The sequence below is a fragment of the Dromaius novaehollandiae genome, chromosome 13 (assembly GCF_036370855.1).
Source record: "Dromaius novaehollandiae isolate bDroNov1 chromosome 13, bDroNov1.hap1, whole genome shotgun sequence".
In the NCBI taxonomy this organism is placed as follows: domain Eukaryota; kingdom Metazoa; phylum Chordata; class Aves; order Casuariiformes; family Dromaiidae; genus Dromaius; species Dromaius novaehollandiae.
Window position 1 is genome coordinate 15,026,299 of NC_088110.1, and position 16,915 is coordinate 15,043,213.

Sequence of the window (16,915 nt, forward strand, 5' to 3'; positions counted from 1 at the left end):
GTAGTAGGCTGGTCTGCTGAGGCTCGGTGTTTCCTGCCATGATATGGGGAACTGACCGCAGTGGCAGTGGCATCGGTGTAGCCCCCACAAATGGGACTGGATGCTGACCCAAGGCTCTAGGACTTTGGCTCCTGCCTGGATCCTTTTCCATTTGAGCGAAGTACGATTGTAGTAAGGACAAAGGGCAGGATGTCAGCGAAAATGGTGCTTCCAAGTCTCTGTGGTGCCCGGCTGCCAAAATACCAAACACGTGGGAAGGGGTGGAACATGTCCTGTAGGGCTGGCAAACACTCAGCATCCAAAGGCAGAGGGTTCAACCTCTGCAGCTCCTCAGGCCACACTGCACTGCTGGGCTTTTCCTCTTTCCTACCTCATGGGCGTTCCTGACAGCTTTCCATAGAGCAGGACAAAATGTCTTTTGCAGATAGTCCGTTTATGAATTTGTGTCTAATTTCAGTTTGATCTGAGTGTAGATTCCAGTGTTTTTGTGGTTGAATTCACTCTAGCACAAAGCCTGGTAGTGTCTTTGTGGAACTCACTAATACACAGGACACCCAAACTTGATATTCACTTTTATGTAGTTAAAAAAAAAAATACAGTACAGCAATATAAAAAGAAAATATCCAGTGCAAACTCTTTATACAGTGGAAATCGATAGTGTTCCTTAAAATAGCTTTATAAAACAGATTTAAAAATAGCGATTACAGGTAATACTATCAAGATGATGCTTACTGAAGTACTTTATTTACTGCACTAAATAATTTCATAACTAACTTTACCTGTTGATTGCCAATATCTTAATTACTGTTGAAAACCTTAAACTGTAAGTATTATTAGTTAGAAATCTTTATAACATACTAACATGTGGAACCTCAATAGCATGCACTGTTGACTGGATTAAGCAAAATAAAAGTGAATGAACACAATAAAAATAAACCAAGACTGTCATCCCAACATGTGCTTCTTTTATAAAAGGTCTGATCCAAATCTGGTTTGATCGATGGGCAGGATTCTACTTATTTTTCCTTTAGTTTATATTTGAAAATTTGAGTGATTTGAATTATTGATGATAGCATGCATTAGTGTCCTGCTAAATGTTGTGTTAGACAACTTTTTATAGCAATAGAGGACTAATATAAGACCCTATTATAATGCATTGCTATTTCCTGCTGAGAAAGCCTTTTTTGGGAAGGGAGTGTAAATTAGAGAGGTCATGGATAACTGAAAAGCAAATTTGTGAGGTTCCACTACTCTGGTTTAGAAAAAAAGAAAAAGACTTAAGGTGTTATCTGGTTAGCTACCAAATTTAAATAATCAAATCAACTAGACTAATACATACAGCTCCAGCACAGATTCTGCAAAACTGGGTATCTGCGTGGTTGGGTTCTGTTCCTACTGAAGGCCATGGGAGGCTGCATTGCCAGGAGCCAGAGACAGGCCATTGTCCTAAGACACATGCTTTTTTACAAAATGTGTATGGCTGGGTAACTTCACTCACAGGAAGTTTCGTTCTTTTCCTTGTGTGGCTCTTCGTCAGGTGAGAAACTAAGCACATGCTTACCAGGGACATAGTGACTGCAGCTCCAAAACCTTACTTACATCTGTGGTTCTTTCATGCATGCAAATGCATAGGTGTATAGCATTCCGGTTTGGAAGTCTACAGTATTTTCCTAGATGGAAAATACCCGTTTTACAGTACCTGCTTAGAAAAAATCAAAACAGTTTCACAGTAATGAGGCCCTTCATTTGTTTGTCCCTGAAAGAATAAAATTCCTTTAATTATGTTGAATAGAAAACTTACTCAACCTTTTTAGGGATCTAGAGAGACCTATGTTGCAATCTGGAGAAATCTATAGTATTGGAGTCTTAACATTCCCCTGATCTCCAGGTTTCCTGCCCTGCAGGATACATGCCATTGAATAACACTGAGGTCTATTTACAGAAAGAAAAAATAATTTTGCTGATAGCTAGAGGAATTCTAGCACTCCAGAAAGGTGCCTGAAATCATCATCAGGCTGTTAAAAATGACAGATGAAACCAGATTGTGCATCTAAAAATCCTCTCTCATTTTATCTTTAGTAATTCAAATTTGTAGTAGAAGACTATAAAGCAAGAATAATTAATAGATTGGAAAGAAGAAAAAATCATGCTTCTTTCTGAATGTGATGGAATAATTTCTAATATTAAGTGATAGACCATATGTTCCTCCTTGCCTCTGCTGGGTAAGTGTAAGCACGGAATATGAATGTAAGATGTTACAAGAGGGCCAGGCCAACCAAGATACAGGAGGTTATACAAAACATGCCTTCCCAATGCCACCGAGCCTCTCTGTTTCAACGGATGCTGATCCTGAATGAATGTTGATTAAAAGAATACAGGAGGAGGAATGAAGGAGAAGCTGCAGACAGAGCCACTTTTTAAGAAGTGTTCATCTGGACGGGGAGAGGAGTCGTGTCCTAGAAGACTCAAGCGGGTCCCCAAGCAGCAATTTTGGGGAAAGAACAGAATGCTAGGAAGGACAGCAACACTAGGGGAAGTCAATATATTTAACTTGTGTGTTTCTTTTTATCCCTACTCCTGTCAGGATTTTTTCTTGTCTATCTGTCTGAAATCCTAGTACTGCTTCGGTAAAAAGCTGTGAATCCTTCTTTGGCCATTGGAAGGCTCTCAATGTCTATCTGTAGCAGGAGGGAGAAAACTGGCTAATTGGAAAATGGCTAATTGGAACTCAATACACAAAGTCTTCATTTGGTTCTGACCCATAAAGCTCAGCTAACATTTTAAATCTTGGTCCCCAGTCATTTAGAAAGTCATAATCAATATCTGAGTCTGAGGAGCCTGATTCCAAAGAACTGAGAGACTCTGCAATGGACTCAGCACCTTCGTAGCCATAAATGTGAAGCGTGTCATATGGTAGCAAATCCCTGTCGTTGTCAGCTTCATCCTTCTTAACTTCAATCATAATTTCCATTTCTCCAGCACCAGAAGTTATATTTCCAGAAGGTTTTTGGATTTGTGCATACAGAGAGGGCACTGCTTCGGGCTTTATACCATTCTTGCGGACAGAATTGAGTACAGACACATCGTAGCTCGTGGTATCCATTTCACCACCACCTTCTTCATCGTAAGTGACGAGCTGCTCGTGAATCTCTGCCACGTTCCTCCCAAGACCGCTCAAATCCTTCTTGTGTCTCTTTCTTAGCAGCAGCATTAGCAATACAATTACTGCAGAGAAAACAAACATCAGCAAGTGTAAACAGAGAAGTAATGAAGCAGAGTAAAACAAGCTGCATTTCAGATACATAAGGTCTGAAGGTTTGGTTTTTTATTGAGTGAAAAAATTATTAGACATTGTAGGATTTGTATGTTCTCAAAGCAGTTCAGTCTGTAAAGTCATTGTGACTCTTGAGCTAGAGTCACAAGTTCAAATGAATAGTGCCACAAGTTCATTGAATAGCTCTATCAACTATTGCCTTGAATCAGTAAATCTTTTCATGGCAGGTATTAAATGCTACTTATATTGTGATATTTGTGATAGGGACCTCTTCTCAAGCAACAAAAACCTCAAAAGTTGCCCATCTTCTGGTAGATTCCAAATACAGCAAATAGATGATCTACTATTTTGTTACAGATGTATTTATATAAATATGTTCATTGAACTGTTTAAAGGATGTCTGAACTAGTTTAGCCTTTGGAAACAGGAATCCTGTTGTTGCTGTGCTGGCACAAATTTCCTGTTTTATAGCTCCATGTGTGCCCAGTAGCAATGAATCAAGTATATTATGTATACCTGCAATAACCTTTCCAATGGCTCAACCTTTCCAACAGAACAAATTTAGTTTAGTAGTTGAAAATATGCTAACAGGCCAGGTAAAAAGAGCAAATTAAATGACTCAGATAGATAGAGTATTTCTGCTTTCATGACCATTTTATAGGCACAAAGTTTTTGTGGACTCAGTTAAGAAAAAAACAAAAATTCCCCACATTTTAAGTCAGAGAACATTACAGAAGTCAGATACTTACCAATGATTGTGAAGATGCAGATGATAATTGCCACCAGTGCTTGAATACTAACTCCAACTTGTTTAGGTCTTTCCTCACAAAAAGTGAAGTTGCCTTTTTCATTACACTTGCAGACACTGATGACAAGTGTATTTGTGCTGCTGAGGTCAGGATCGCCATTGTCTGAGATGATGACAGGCAGGTAGTGGATTTTTGCAAGTTCACGATTAAACTGTCCATATTTGACAGTGATATTAGCTGTGTTATCTGGAGGAAGTAACAACATATAATTAAGTGATAATCTCTACCTGATTTTCCCTGTAGATTATCAGTTAGTTGGTACATCATCTGCTGAGATAGAGCAAGCCTTTAGGGAAGCCAGTCAAACTTGAGTGGCAACAAACAACGTTTTTGTGGTAGGTCAAGCCTTTATAAATAACAATAGCTCAACTGGACCAAACTTAGGTTATTGCTACAGCTTTTCTCCCCTGTGTCCTTGTGTCCCACTTTGGCTAGCTGAGAAAATCCACTGCAGGGATACACTACCGTAGTTCTCAATCAAAGAGAAGTTGCTATCTTCTGTGGCCAGGGAGTATTTGAAGAAACCTCTAGGTGATACTTCATCTTTGTCTGTAGCTGAAATCCTGACGATTACCTATGAAGATGGAAGAGGTCATAATTTTCAGTATGCATTTTCTCCAGTGGTAAAAAGGCTTACAGTATCTAAGTTGTAGCTGGGCTGTGTTTCCTGTGTAACATTTTCAGTAAAGAGCAGGACAAAGATGTTTCATGATGCTCCTCTTCCCGTTCTTCGAAGGCAAGTAATTTCCTTATAACAATTCAAAAAGACCACTGTCTTTCTCCTAAAATAGTGATTTAACTTCACTGACAGGTGGGAGACAAAAGACAAAGTCTTGGGTAATTAAAGCATAAAAAATACCTTAAAGACATACATAATGAATGTTCATTGAAATACATAAGATGGATCTCTTCTGAAGTGTTTAACTTATTTAGAGATATGAGTCTCTGTCACTGAATGTCATTGAGACTTCCACTCCTGAATAACCTGCTTCTTTCTGAAAACCTCAACCTGCAATACAGTAGATGTATAGTACATATAAGATGTGTGTGATTATATCCCAAAGGTAGTTTAAACATTACGTTAAAGGTGAGATAATAACTTGTGTGTTCTAACAGATTCCTTCAAAGACTCCAACCTGTTCCAAAGATTTTAAGTTAATCAAACATTATATATATAGGCTAAATATGCGTATCTGTGGCCAAATGTCTAAAACCACAAATACTGATACTACTTGTATATGCAAATAATTGCCCCCGATAAATACTGCAGTAGCGTTACATGTGCCAGTGTGGCAACTCAATTGCTAATTTTTGCTTTGCAAGTGTTGCCTTTGCTTCACAGTTCAATTGCTAATGCATGTACATACTTACAAGCCTGGAGGGGAGGAACTATGCAGTCTGTGTGTGTAAGCAGATAAATATCTATAGCCTAACAGTATAAAGTCCTAAAGAAAGATTTCTGACCTCTGACAGTTTGGAAATTGCTGAAAATAATTTCAGATCAGGTGTTTGGCTGTGAAAACTGAGACTAACTTTTTAATTAAAGACAGGTTTTGCTTAGACTTGCAAGTAGATAATTCAGGATTAAGGAAAAAACCTCCTGTCTCACCTTTCCTGGTGCAGCGTTTTCACACACTCTGGGTTCCTCGAGATAAACAAGTTCTGGAGCATTATCATTTACATCAGTGACTATGACATGAACTTGGGCGTGTGATTCTCTGTCAGAAAGACGGCCTGAAAACCAACAACAACACATGTCACTTAGACATTGGGAATCTCAGTGGTATATTGCTCCCTTTTTCCCTTGTGTCCATCTGTGTGTCTCCTGCATGATGAATAAAGAGCGTTCCTAGCTCTATCATTCATTCTGACTTCTCCTTTGATAGATTCAGAATTTTTTCTAACAACTCTCATATTGGACTAAATTATCCAGGCTCTGTGAGGAAGAGAGGAAAATGGTAATTGCTTATGGCGCCTTGATTCTTCAGACTCTGTCTCTGTGGTGTCCAAGATCATCCTCTGGCCCTAAGGCCACTGGCACAGAGGCAGGGCTGTGATGGTGAGGCCAGTGCAGGGCCTGGCCCTGATGTAGACATTGTCACTCAACAGCTGGAAACCCCAGGACAAGGTCAGAAAGTTTTTGCTATGGGAGTCGGGCTTTAGTTTGGCTGCTGTGTTGGAGTAAGAGAAAGTGATAAAGGCAAGGCCAGCCATGCCTGGGTGGCTGGGGCGCAGGGCGGGAGGCGAGCTGCACGGAGGTGCGCTCCCACTGCCCTCGCCCAGCAGGGACGTTTGTAACTGTGTGAGGGTGGGCGGCTGGTGGGATGTCTCCGCTCTAACCACAAGGTTTATCCATTCATCCCGTTCTTCCTCTCCCCATGCCTTTTTTATTCCTTTAACATGCTGAATGTATTTTCATAACAGCTAGGGGCCAAATATGAAAACTGTATTTGGATCTTTTTTAGGTATTTATTTGATTTGGAAGATTATTGTGCAAAGCCTGTCAGCATCTGCTTCATTTGTAGCTTAGTGGGAACAAGCTGTCAGGTTGAGGCTTTCCTTTTTGATAAGCTATAGTCTTGTAAAGTCATATTCTGATTTCTTTCAGAAAAGGAAATGGATAGCACTTACCATCTTCAAGGACCTCCTGGGCTGCTACTGTTATGTTGTATGAGGCACTGAATTCTCTGTCCAGAGGTTTAGGAATTTGAATAATTCCAGTATCAGATATTCTAATGAAGTCTCCATTAGGACTGGCTTTTCGGCGACTGAATCTGTTTTTTGTTTAAAAAGAGATGTGTTAATACAAGGCTGATAACACTGTGTTTCACTTCTGTTCTTCATAGTAGAAGGTTAGGGAGGAGTTGTATGACAAATTGCATTAATATGATGACCAGACTCTCCCAGAATATTCCCCTAAAATTATGCAAGCTGTGAGAGTGTAATATATCGTCAGAAAAGGTCCTAAATTATTGTCCTTTGTTGGTTAAGAAGTCTGTTTTCTTTTCCTCTCTAAGCACATGCTCGAGAAAGTTATTACAATAAAAACTGCAACAATAAATTATAGCCACATAAAGGTATCCAGAATTATACATTTTCCCATAAATGCACAAATGTTTTATAAGTGATTCTATGTGGTAATTACATGGGTAAATGTAACTTATGTTCTTATTTTTTCGTTCCAATATATGTCCATGGTTGAAGTGACTGAAAAATCGAATTGGATTTTTTTTTTGGCCTGTGGATTTCTGAAAAATTGGGCAAAAGTCTCTTAGTTGCTTATCCAGTTCTTGGGATCATTAACAAATTCTCGATTTTCAAATAGAGTTACTAAAGCTAGTGTCATGTTACCTGATTTTCCGTTTTGCTGTGTCAGGGTCATGTGCCCAAACTGAGCCAAGTGTTCGTTTTTCGGGATCATTTTCCCTTACTTTAAAATCATATGGCAGTTTAGTGAAGACAGGAGGCTCATCAACGTCGGTAACTTCAATGGTAACTGTCGAGATGCTCCTAGAACCGCCAGATTTAAAATAGCGAAGATCAACTGTGGGATCTGTAGCTTCAATGTCAAACCTGTATTCTGCCACTTTTTCAAAGTCCAGGGGCTAGAAAAAAGATAAACAGATATTCTTCTTTTGTTGATGTCTAAGTAAACTTTGCACTGGCCATCTATGCAAACTAAAGCTCTGTGCTGGCATTTTTGTTTGGAAATACTAGCAAATTTCAAATTAACTACATTCTTGGGAAAGTACTTCCTCACTGAATTTCTCTCTTTCATAAGTAGGGCGGTTTGAGCAACTTCTGGTTTTGAATAAATTTTTAAAAATTTATTTAGTATCCAAAGTTCAGCAAAACTTCTCGGTTTAAATAATTTTCTTTTTACAGTTCTGTAGCTACAGGCTTCTGTCAGAGGCTGTAATCTCTCCCCCTAGGTTACATCAGAGCTCGTCAAAACTTGTTTAACTCCTTTTTCTCAAAGGTGAGGGCCAGATTTTCCTTCTGGCCGGGCTTTCTGTTCTGCAGTCATTCGAGGCAGACTTCCTAGCTGCACTGACCGATAGCTGGGACAGGTAGTGAGAAACAGCATCCGCTTCCTTGTTTTTCTCATTGACGATTGTAAAAGGCATCCCGTAATAGGAAGAAGGCCAGGAACTAGGGCAGTGAGAAAAACCCCAGCTATCTCTTATTTCAAAGTGTGGGTCCATATGCACTATTGTCTGAGATTGTATATGTACTGTGAAATATACAGTAGTTAATAGTAGCAATTGTTTTTTTATCTGAGTGGACACGGTAAACGGAAATGATAGTGCTTATCTAGCAGCTGAAATTTTATCTCAAATGGTTGTATTTATAATTATGGCATACACGTGCAGCCCCTTGCATAACATTGGGGTGAACTTTGCCCACTGTGTGTTAAAAGATGAGTTGGTTCTTAGCAGCACAAACTCCAAAGAAGCCCGCTCTGCCTGGGGCTCTCCTAGCGCAGGCAGCGTAATCCGCAAAGAACTGGCACTCCCCAGGGTCCTGGAAGGATCAGGGGAAGGGCTGCGTTTGGTGAGGGAAGGCTGCTCACACCTAATGTTACCACGTCTCCAGACTTCACTGGAAATATTGTAATATTTGGTACTTTTTTTCCTTAAAGTTTTCTCCTCTTCTTGATGACATTGCCAGTCTTAATAGTTAGAGGGAGGCTTGGAAGTAAAAAGCACATTCATGTCAATCTGAGTATTCCGGGAGATAATTTATAGCTGACCCCCTTTTTTACTGAAAGTCAATGAAATCAATGCATGCTTGGCAGCACTCTGTGTAATGCAGGAATGTCCCCTGGTACAAATTAAGTTGGTCTGAGAATTAAAAAACAAAGAGCAAACCATGATAAAAGCTTTGGAGAGTCTAGGCCCTCTTACAGAGCTACCAGGAGGTAATTGGGAAGCTCTGAAAATGCGTTGAAGAAGGTAAGAAGGCTGTGGCTAGAACTGGACCAAGTGCCAAATTCTAAGAGCACTTTTAGAAGAGCGCTCAGTTGGACTCGTTCATGTTTTCTGCTTTGTTTTCACTTTGACTGCAGAAGAGAAAGATTCTTTGACTTGGCTGGGAGGTTAAACTGCTAAAATCGCTGACTTTTTAAAGCATGTGAATATCTGAAGCTTGAGAGGAGCCTGACATGCGTAACCTGAACATCTGACTTAGTCTCCAGTGCACTCTTTGCAGTAATTCAAGGTTTTCCCAATACTGGGGGTTGAGATGGGCTAGTACATCGCCAGCTGTTCTCATTGCAGAGCTTACACTTCAGGTTTTTCTGGATAAGCACATTTCATGGTGCGACTTCCACACGTTTCCATTTTTTCCTACTCTTAGTCCTAAGTGGAATCACTCTTGTTACAAATGGAAAAATAAGATAGTCATCTCTCTGTTACTAGGGAAGGTACCTTCTTGGGCCTAATGATTCCTTCGTTTGTGAATGGATTTGCTACAATTTCAAAGGTGTCCCTGTAATCTCCTCTGACAAAACTGTATTTCGTATTTCTATGTTGTGGTTCATCGACATCTTCCACTTTGACTCTGCCAACTTCTCCTCCTACTGAAACGTTTTCAGGAACTTTAAAGTGAAACGATGCTGTTAAAGAAAAAAAAAACAACAGAAAAGACAGTGTGTACATGAAAGTTAGAACTTAGTTAAAAATTGTTCTTACTGTTTAGACATACAGAACAATATTTCCTTGAGAATTCAGTACAGACAGTACTTTAGATGTATTTTTTATAAAAGCCTAATTAATTCTCAACATTGTCAAGATTTTCTACAAAGTGATGAAGTTAGTATCAATCTTTTTCTGTTCTAGGTGTGCATCAGCTGGGTCATGTAGCTAGAGCTGAAATACAGAAGATTCTCTGAATAGGTGAGATTCTTTTGTTCCATTTTAAAGAAATGTAAATTGTGATGAATTCTGATAGAAATTTGTTTTAATCATGCCAACCCTTGCTTTCCAACTGATAAACCACTTGGGTTATACTTACGGTGTTTGAATACTGGGAAGTTGTCATTGATGTCGGTTAAAGTGATAATGACTGTAGCAGTGCTTGAATCCCCAGAAGACCCTGGAGCATCTTTTGCTTTAACAATAATTTCATATGTTGATTGATTCTCTCTGTCTAAATCAGCCCTGGTTGTGAAAATCACACCTTTAAAAAAATAACATTGAATATGATTAGATTTTGTAGCATGTCTGACATCTTAATTTTGACAGCTAGTTTTTGCATATGCCACACGTTTGGCTTTAAGTAGCATTTTAACAGTGGTGTTTTTCTAATGCTAGAAATGCTAGAAATCTTTCTGTATGATGGCATATTTGAGAGATTTTGTACAAAACATTCCTTTAAACTGATCTTTGCTGCTTACAAGCATAGTTAATTCTAACAATACGTAAACTTGGTCCCTGTAACACTTAGAGAGTTTGTCTGACCACTGCTTTATCTGTGCTAGTTGCTTCAGAGAACCAATATGCTTTCTGCTTACAAGAGATGCTGACATTATTTTTAAGTTTAAAGAAGACAAACTTAAAGAATAAAGTTTAGGGACAAAAAGTGTTAAATTATTGATTATAAAACTGGAAACCACATTTCAAAATCAAAACCAAACCAATAAAATGCACTTCAGTTTGTATGTAATGACCTGCTCCAGGTCTCAATTAATTTGGGAAGTTGGTAACTTAGCCCTCCTAACTCCAGATCTGCAAAGCTATGGGGAATTCTCTAGGAATGGAATCACCATCTACCTCTTGCTTATCTTTTCATAGCATTTCTGTCAGTTTTTCTTGAGCAATGCAGTTTCTGGATTTATGTATTCACCTTTTTCTGTTTGGTCACAGGAATGATATCCATGCCAAACTGAAAACATAAACTTAAATTAGCTCCTAGTCAGTCTCTTCCTCTGTGAGAAAAAAGGACTTTTTATCTTATGGTTTAGTTCATGGCACCCAATATCCTGACTTTATTAGTTCATTTCCAGATGCAGACCGTGGCATTGTGCCAGCATGAATGAAAAATCTTTCTAAATTACAATCAGTAATTGAATTTGTAACTTATTCTCCACCTTGTCCAGAAAGAAAAAGGCTTAAAACTGTGTTTCCTTAAAAGCATAAGACAGAAGTTTGACACTTGCATATCTAACCTACCAGAGTCATCAACTGTGAAATATTCATCTCCTTTAATGACTTGGTAGGTAACTGTGGCATGACCTGTAACTGTTGGGTCATCAGCATCTACAGCTGTCACTTTGGTGACCGAGGTTCCTAGAAAAGAATTAGCCAACAGTATGTTTAGCACAAAATCTGCTCTTTAATCAGGATCATGAAGGGAAATAAGTGAATGAAGAACGTACCTACTGGTGACATTTCTGGTACAGATCCATTGAATACCTTTTGTACAAACACGGGGACGTTGTCATTAATGTCGTAAACCTTGATAATAAATTTAGATGGTGGTTCCAGTGACTGGTTGTTTCTTCTGTCAATAATGAGAGCTGTCAGCTCATACTCTGCTTTTTTTTCTCTGTCTAGCCTCTCAAATGCATATACATCACCACTGTCTTCTTCCACTTTGAAGATGATGTTGGCATATTCACCCTCAAGAATATATTTAGCATTGTTGTTCCTTACACTCGACATGATCTAGAAGGCATAATTCAAAGAGATAAAAGTGAGCTTTGGCATCTGGATGCAAAACAGTTTTTACCAGATGATGCACATAATCATGACCTCTGTCAGATTTGGTTTGAGACCAGAATAGTCATCAAGAATTTTGATGGCTCCTGGAGTATTGCTGAACAAACAGCACCACAATAGCTACTTTACTACATCCTATATCCAGGCCTGTAGGATGAAACTTGGATCTAGACTGAAACTTGCTTGCTTATATACCAATAATTTTTGGTTTTTTGATTCTGTCTCACAGTTCCTAAAGATATAAATCGTTCATGCTGTTACAGATACAAATCATTAACCTCATTATGACATTCAAGTGCCGCCCTGTTCCGTTTGAGCTATTCTTGTTTGCAAGCTACCTTCTGAGCATAGCAGAGAGTCTACCTAGGTTTCACTGAATTATGGTATCATAGCCATATTCACAGCTGTTGACATTATTCAGCATTATTATGTATTACTTAGCATTTAGCAGAACTCCTACCATAAATGACAGCTTTCATGTGAGTAGTCACATGTAGTTCCTTTATGATCAGTCTTTTGGGCTTATGTTTATGACAATAAGATTAAATTTTCACCTCCCAGGGTTTAAATTTTAAGATTATATGCAATGAAAAAAGGTATAGGGTAAAAAGAATAAACATTAATCAGTTTTTAAATGTAATTTAATCCAGTTCCAAATGGTCTTGCACATTATTTTATTTAATCTGGAGGTAATCTGATGATTCTTCCATTTCTGTACTTTCACCCATCTCAGTACACTGATAGCAGGTTTAAACAACAATTTTCTGTGCACTATATTAGCATTCTTATTTCAGCAGGCTATTTATCAATAATTGCTGGGTTTGACCAAGAATTTCTAGTCTTTTGTTACTGATGTTATCATAAATTGCAGCTGTTTGTTATTCAGGATTTGATTTATCCTGTAGTTGTCATTTACTGTTGAATATCCTTTCATCTGGGCTTTCTATTTTGAAATGCATCTTAAAGATTTTCTTCCCTCATACCGCATATTTAATCATGCTTTTGGCTGCTGGGGCTGCTGAAGAACAGCTTACAACTCTGAAGATGGAACAAAAGAAATAACCCCACCTTCGTCTCAAAGATGGGAGTATAGTCTGTGCCTTCTTTCTCAATTTTTATTTACTTATTGAGTGCAAAAGACGCAGACTTTGAAGACTGCCTTTGCTAAAACTGAGGATGAACCTACAAAGGAAAGCATCCAAGGTCATGAAAGATAAAATCAAATGTATCAGCATATTCCTGCAGCTGTCACTCAGTTCTGCCATGCCGCTGTGGCCTTTTTAAAGGGTTTATCAAGTGTTCAATCCTGCAAATGCAATGCACTGAACACAGACATTGCAGAAGTAATCAGAAGCATTCCACTGCTGAAAGACCACAGAGCACAGTACAAAGTGAATTACTCTTATTTAGGGCAGCCCCAGCAATAGAAGAGTTCTCCTCAATCTCCTACTGAATTGGTCTGAAAAGAAACAGAGATACCCTGTGTGAGCTGAGAGTACCCTATGGCCTCTTTTCTCTCTCTCGTGCTTTCTGCCAGTAAACAGCACTGATCCAGAAAGGTCTGTTTCACTTTACCAAGACAGCCTTGACAGATGCTGATTGTTGTACATGGGAGGAAAACGTACAACTGCATTTATCTGAAAAGTGTCAAAGTAGTTCAATTTGAAAGACTAGATTGGAAGAACTTTGTCTGGGTGATGTGCAGTTATTCATAGGATTTTATGAGTGCTGCCCTGGAGAAAATGAGTTTGCAAGCAGGTCAATGCTCATTACATTTTTTTTTAACAATTAATTGCTTTCACTTTGTGAAACAAAGTTATTTGATTGTGTAAGACATTTCCTAAACATAGCATTCTTGGTTTGTATCCAAGCTGAGAGATATAAACTATATTTTTTAAAGCAAACAAGCCAGCAAACAAACAAATACTCCAAGTACACCAGAGATGGAATTTTCGGAACCAGAGAATGCTTCATTCCTTGACTGCAGTGGGAAAAGTGACAGCCATTTCAGTAGGAGTAAAGAAAGGCCAGTTCTAAAATTTTTTACTCACTACTTATTTTTGCATATGTAAAATATACTACACTTCCATTATGTTTTGTTTAACATCTGTATTTTCATCATTACAGTTTGACAGCTTGATGAGTAAAGGAACAAAACAAACCGAGAGCCTTATTGTAGATGTAGATAGCCAACAGACAGTTTTGAGAGAGGCTGTAACATTAGAACTGTATCTCTTAAATCTGTATAATACTTTCAGTGTTCATAAAACACAAATGAATGTACATGAAAGGTCATGATGAATGATACTTTCTATTAGACTTACAGTGAGGACAGATGTGTAGTTTGAGGATGCAGATTCAGCGCACAATTAAATAATTAATCAAATACTGATAATGAAAGTATAATCCTTAAGTATGTTATGAATTGGGTAATATGCAGAGAGTTGTAATTCCCTTCCCTTATCTTTTAGACAGTGGATACGTACAACAGCTGTTCATCACGACAATCCTGTTGGAGGTAACTGCCCCTCTGATCTGTCAGACAACCTGCCTGTGTGATCATTTCTGAATCTGATTCAGTAAAACCGAGTCAGATTAAGTTAAAGTATTAAATACCATGTTTTTCCTAATGAAATTCATGATAAGGGTTGGGATATTTTCCCTGGTGGAACTTAAGGGGATGGCCATTTCCAACATGTGGTGGTAGTGAGAAGTTGGGAATTCAGTGATTTCTCCAATGGGAATAGGATATATCTTTGCAACCTTTTACTACTTACAGTATTTGTGTGTTCTTTAGGTGATGCATATGGGCACAGATTATAAAATATTAGATTAAATAATCAAATAAAAGCTATGCTTTTATATCCACTCTGATTTGAGTATGCTGAATTTCAACATGTAAAAAGAAGTCCACAAATAAAGCATCTCTCATTCAAATTACTCATTTTTTTAATCTGCAGAGTTTTATATCTGCTATTTCTAATGAAATGCAGAAGCATGAAACTGCAATTATACATTAAGCATTTCAGAGCTTTATTGTTGTTAGAAATGAGGTATAAGTGCAGTAATTGTATATGACATTTTAAGGGGCAACTGTGGCACTGAAGCATGATGGACAGATTTTGGGGGGAAGACAATGTTTTCTGGAAATATACAATAGTGCTTCTTGGTGGAGTAAAAAGTGCCCTGAATATCGTGTGGGAGAAGTTTTATTGTAATCGTTGTGTCAGCCTACTCAGGCTACAGATTATAAGTGTTCTAAACAGAACTGCTTTTGATTCCAAATAAAATATAAACTAGATTATCTACTAAAGGACATTAATTGAGGAACTACTTCCTGAGGCTAACTTTTCCAGAAAAAGGAAGCATTAAATGAAAAGTTGTCAACATAATGCTGACACAAGTTCATGTCTGAAAACTGTTTTTTAAACTAAAAAGCTTCAGCCAAATCCACAGCCAATGTAAAATGCAGAGGTGATATCTATTAGCTGATCTCCCAGATTTTTGAAAGACAGGATCTTGAGCTGCCTGAAAAATACTGACATACATCAGCTTCCAGATTTCCTTCTAACTTTACACCAGCATGCAATGCAACTGTTCCTTCACTTTAGATGCTCCATACTTGCCATTCTCTGAAATTTATTTGTATTCTTCCAGAGAATTCTAATCTCTTTGACATCACACTTGATTTATTCTATCTCCACATTCTTAAGAATGTAACATGTTATTAAGTCCCATTTCTATTTCCTTGTTTTCCTTCTATTCTGCCTAAAATGCGAACAAGTGGCACTGTTCAAGACACTCATTTGCTGTCTGCATTTCCAACTATTCATTGCCAAAAGACTATTATTTACCTTTCCAACATGGTGTGGTAATGGTGTATCAATCTCTTCTTTGATATGCATTTGGTTCCATATCCAGGCTCTTTTAAGTCGTTTATGACTGGTATTGTTTGAAGAAGAAAAGTTTTGTTTTGTTTTTTGACCTTCTTTATAAGCAAATGCTGGAGCCAAGAACAATAAGAAAAGTAGAATAAGATTCTTCATCTTCTTCTGTAGCCTGGAAAGTATAATAAAATATGAAAACTATGTATATAACAACAGAATCACATTAATCAGAGAGAGCACACATAGAAGAGCAAATGGACTTTCCTTCTAGAGAAAATTTGATTACTTTCTGTAATTTTTCATCTGATCAAATTGGAAATATCAGTCTTCTTCCTTGCACAAAACAATTTTAACCAGATGATGTGACAACTGTAAAAAAAAAAAAAAACCTAAGAAACTTTGAATTAAACAAAAAAATTGCAAGTTCTTAAAACAAGTATTAAACTCAGCATCTACATGAGCTACCATAGTTGATTAGAAGAGAAGATTCGGTAGCAAAGATGACCGTTCTGCGTCATGGAAAACACTACAGAGCATTGCCACGGGTGAGAGTAGCCGCAGGAATCAACTCTGTGGCTGAGCCAGATCAAAGTTTATGTTAACTCAAGTTGAAATCATATGTTCAAGCCTGACAGGCCAAAATGCAAAGTTTTGACTTTCCCTGACACAAAATATGCTTTAATCAATATCTTTATATGGAAAATATTGATTTAGAATAAAACCTGTTTTTTGATGGAAAAAATGATTCATGTGAAATTTTCAATCAATTCCAAGTACAATGTAGAAAATTATCTTGCTCAGAGAGCTCATTTATTGATTCAATTCCTTCTCTTTTGAAAAGTATGAAGACATATATAAAGTTCCTTTATCCCTTATTCTCAGGTTTTACCATATATAAAATGATCATTCCTGAAATTATTCTCAGGTGAAACCATTTTTTAAATCATATGTTAATATTAGCAAACTTTAGACCTGACTTTCATATCAGATTGAGAAGTTCATTTAATGTAGCAAAGCTGATTAATTTTCTTTCTGAATTTTCCCTTTGCAATATAAAGCACTGTGAAGGAACTTTAACACTCAAATAATCAGACTTTAAATTACACATAAATGACTTTCCATTAGCTTTTAGGAGCTGTCAGCATGTACATCAAAAATGAAACAGTTAATTGCGATAGAGCTAAGTTGACATCACACAGTTTGCTAGATGCAAAATTAAATTAA

General features: G+C 37.7%; 1 protein-coding gene across 1 annotated transcript in view; it reads right to left on the reverse strand.

Annotated features, from left to right (window-relative positions):
• Positions 1–553: 553 nt before the first annotated feature.
• CDH5 (cadherin 5) overlaps positions 554–16,915 on the reverse strand; it is a 34,542-nt gene continuing 18,180 nt past the window's right edge. Inside the window, exons 2-12 of the mRNA XM_026107653.2 lie at positions 15,659–15,863; positions 11,462–11,750; positions 11,256–11,372; positions 10,099–10,263; positions 9,513–9,700; positions 7,435–7,688; positions 6,715–6,857; positions 5,693–5,817; positions 4,549–4,657; positions 4,024–4,269; positions 554–3,225 (exon numbers count right to left, since the gene is read on the reverse strand). Coding sequence (XP_025963438.1) covers positions 2,729–3,225; positions 4,024–4,269; positions 4,549–4,657; positions 5,693–5,817; positions 6,715–6,857; positions 7,435–7,688; positions 9,513–9,700; positions 10,099–10,263; positions 11,256–11,372; positions 11,462–11,750; positions 15,659–15,850 — 2,325 coding nt within the window. The 5' untranslated portion in view covers positions 15,851–15,863 and the 3' untranslated portion in view covers positions 554–2,728. The remainder of the gene's footprint in view (positions 3,226–4,023; positions 4,270–4,548; positions 4,658–5,692; positions 5,818–6,714; positions 6,858–7,434; positions 7,689–9,512; positions 9,701–10,098; positions 10,264–11,255; positions 11,373–11,461; positions 11,751–15,658; positions 15,864–16,915) is intronic.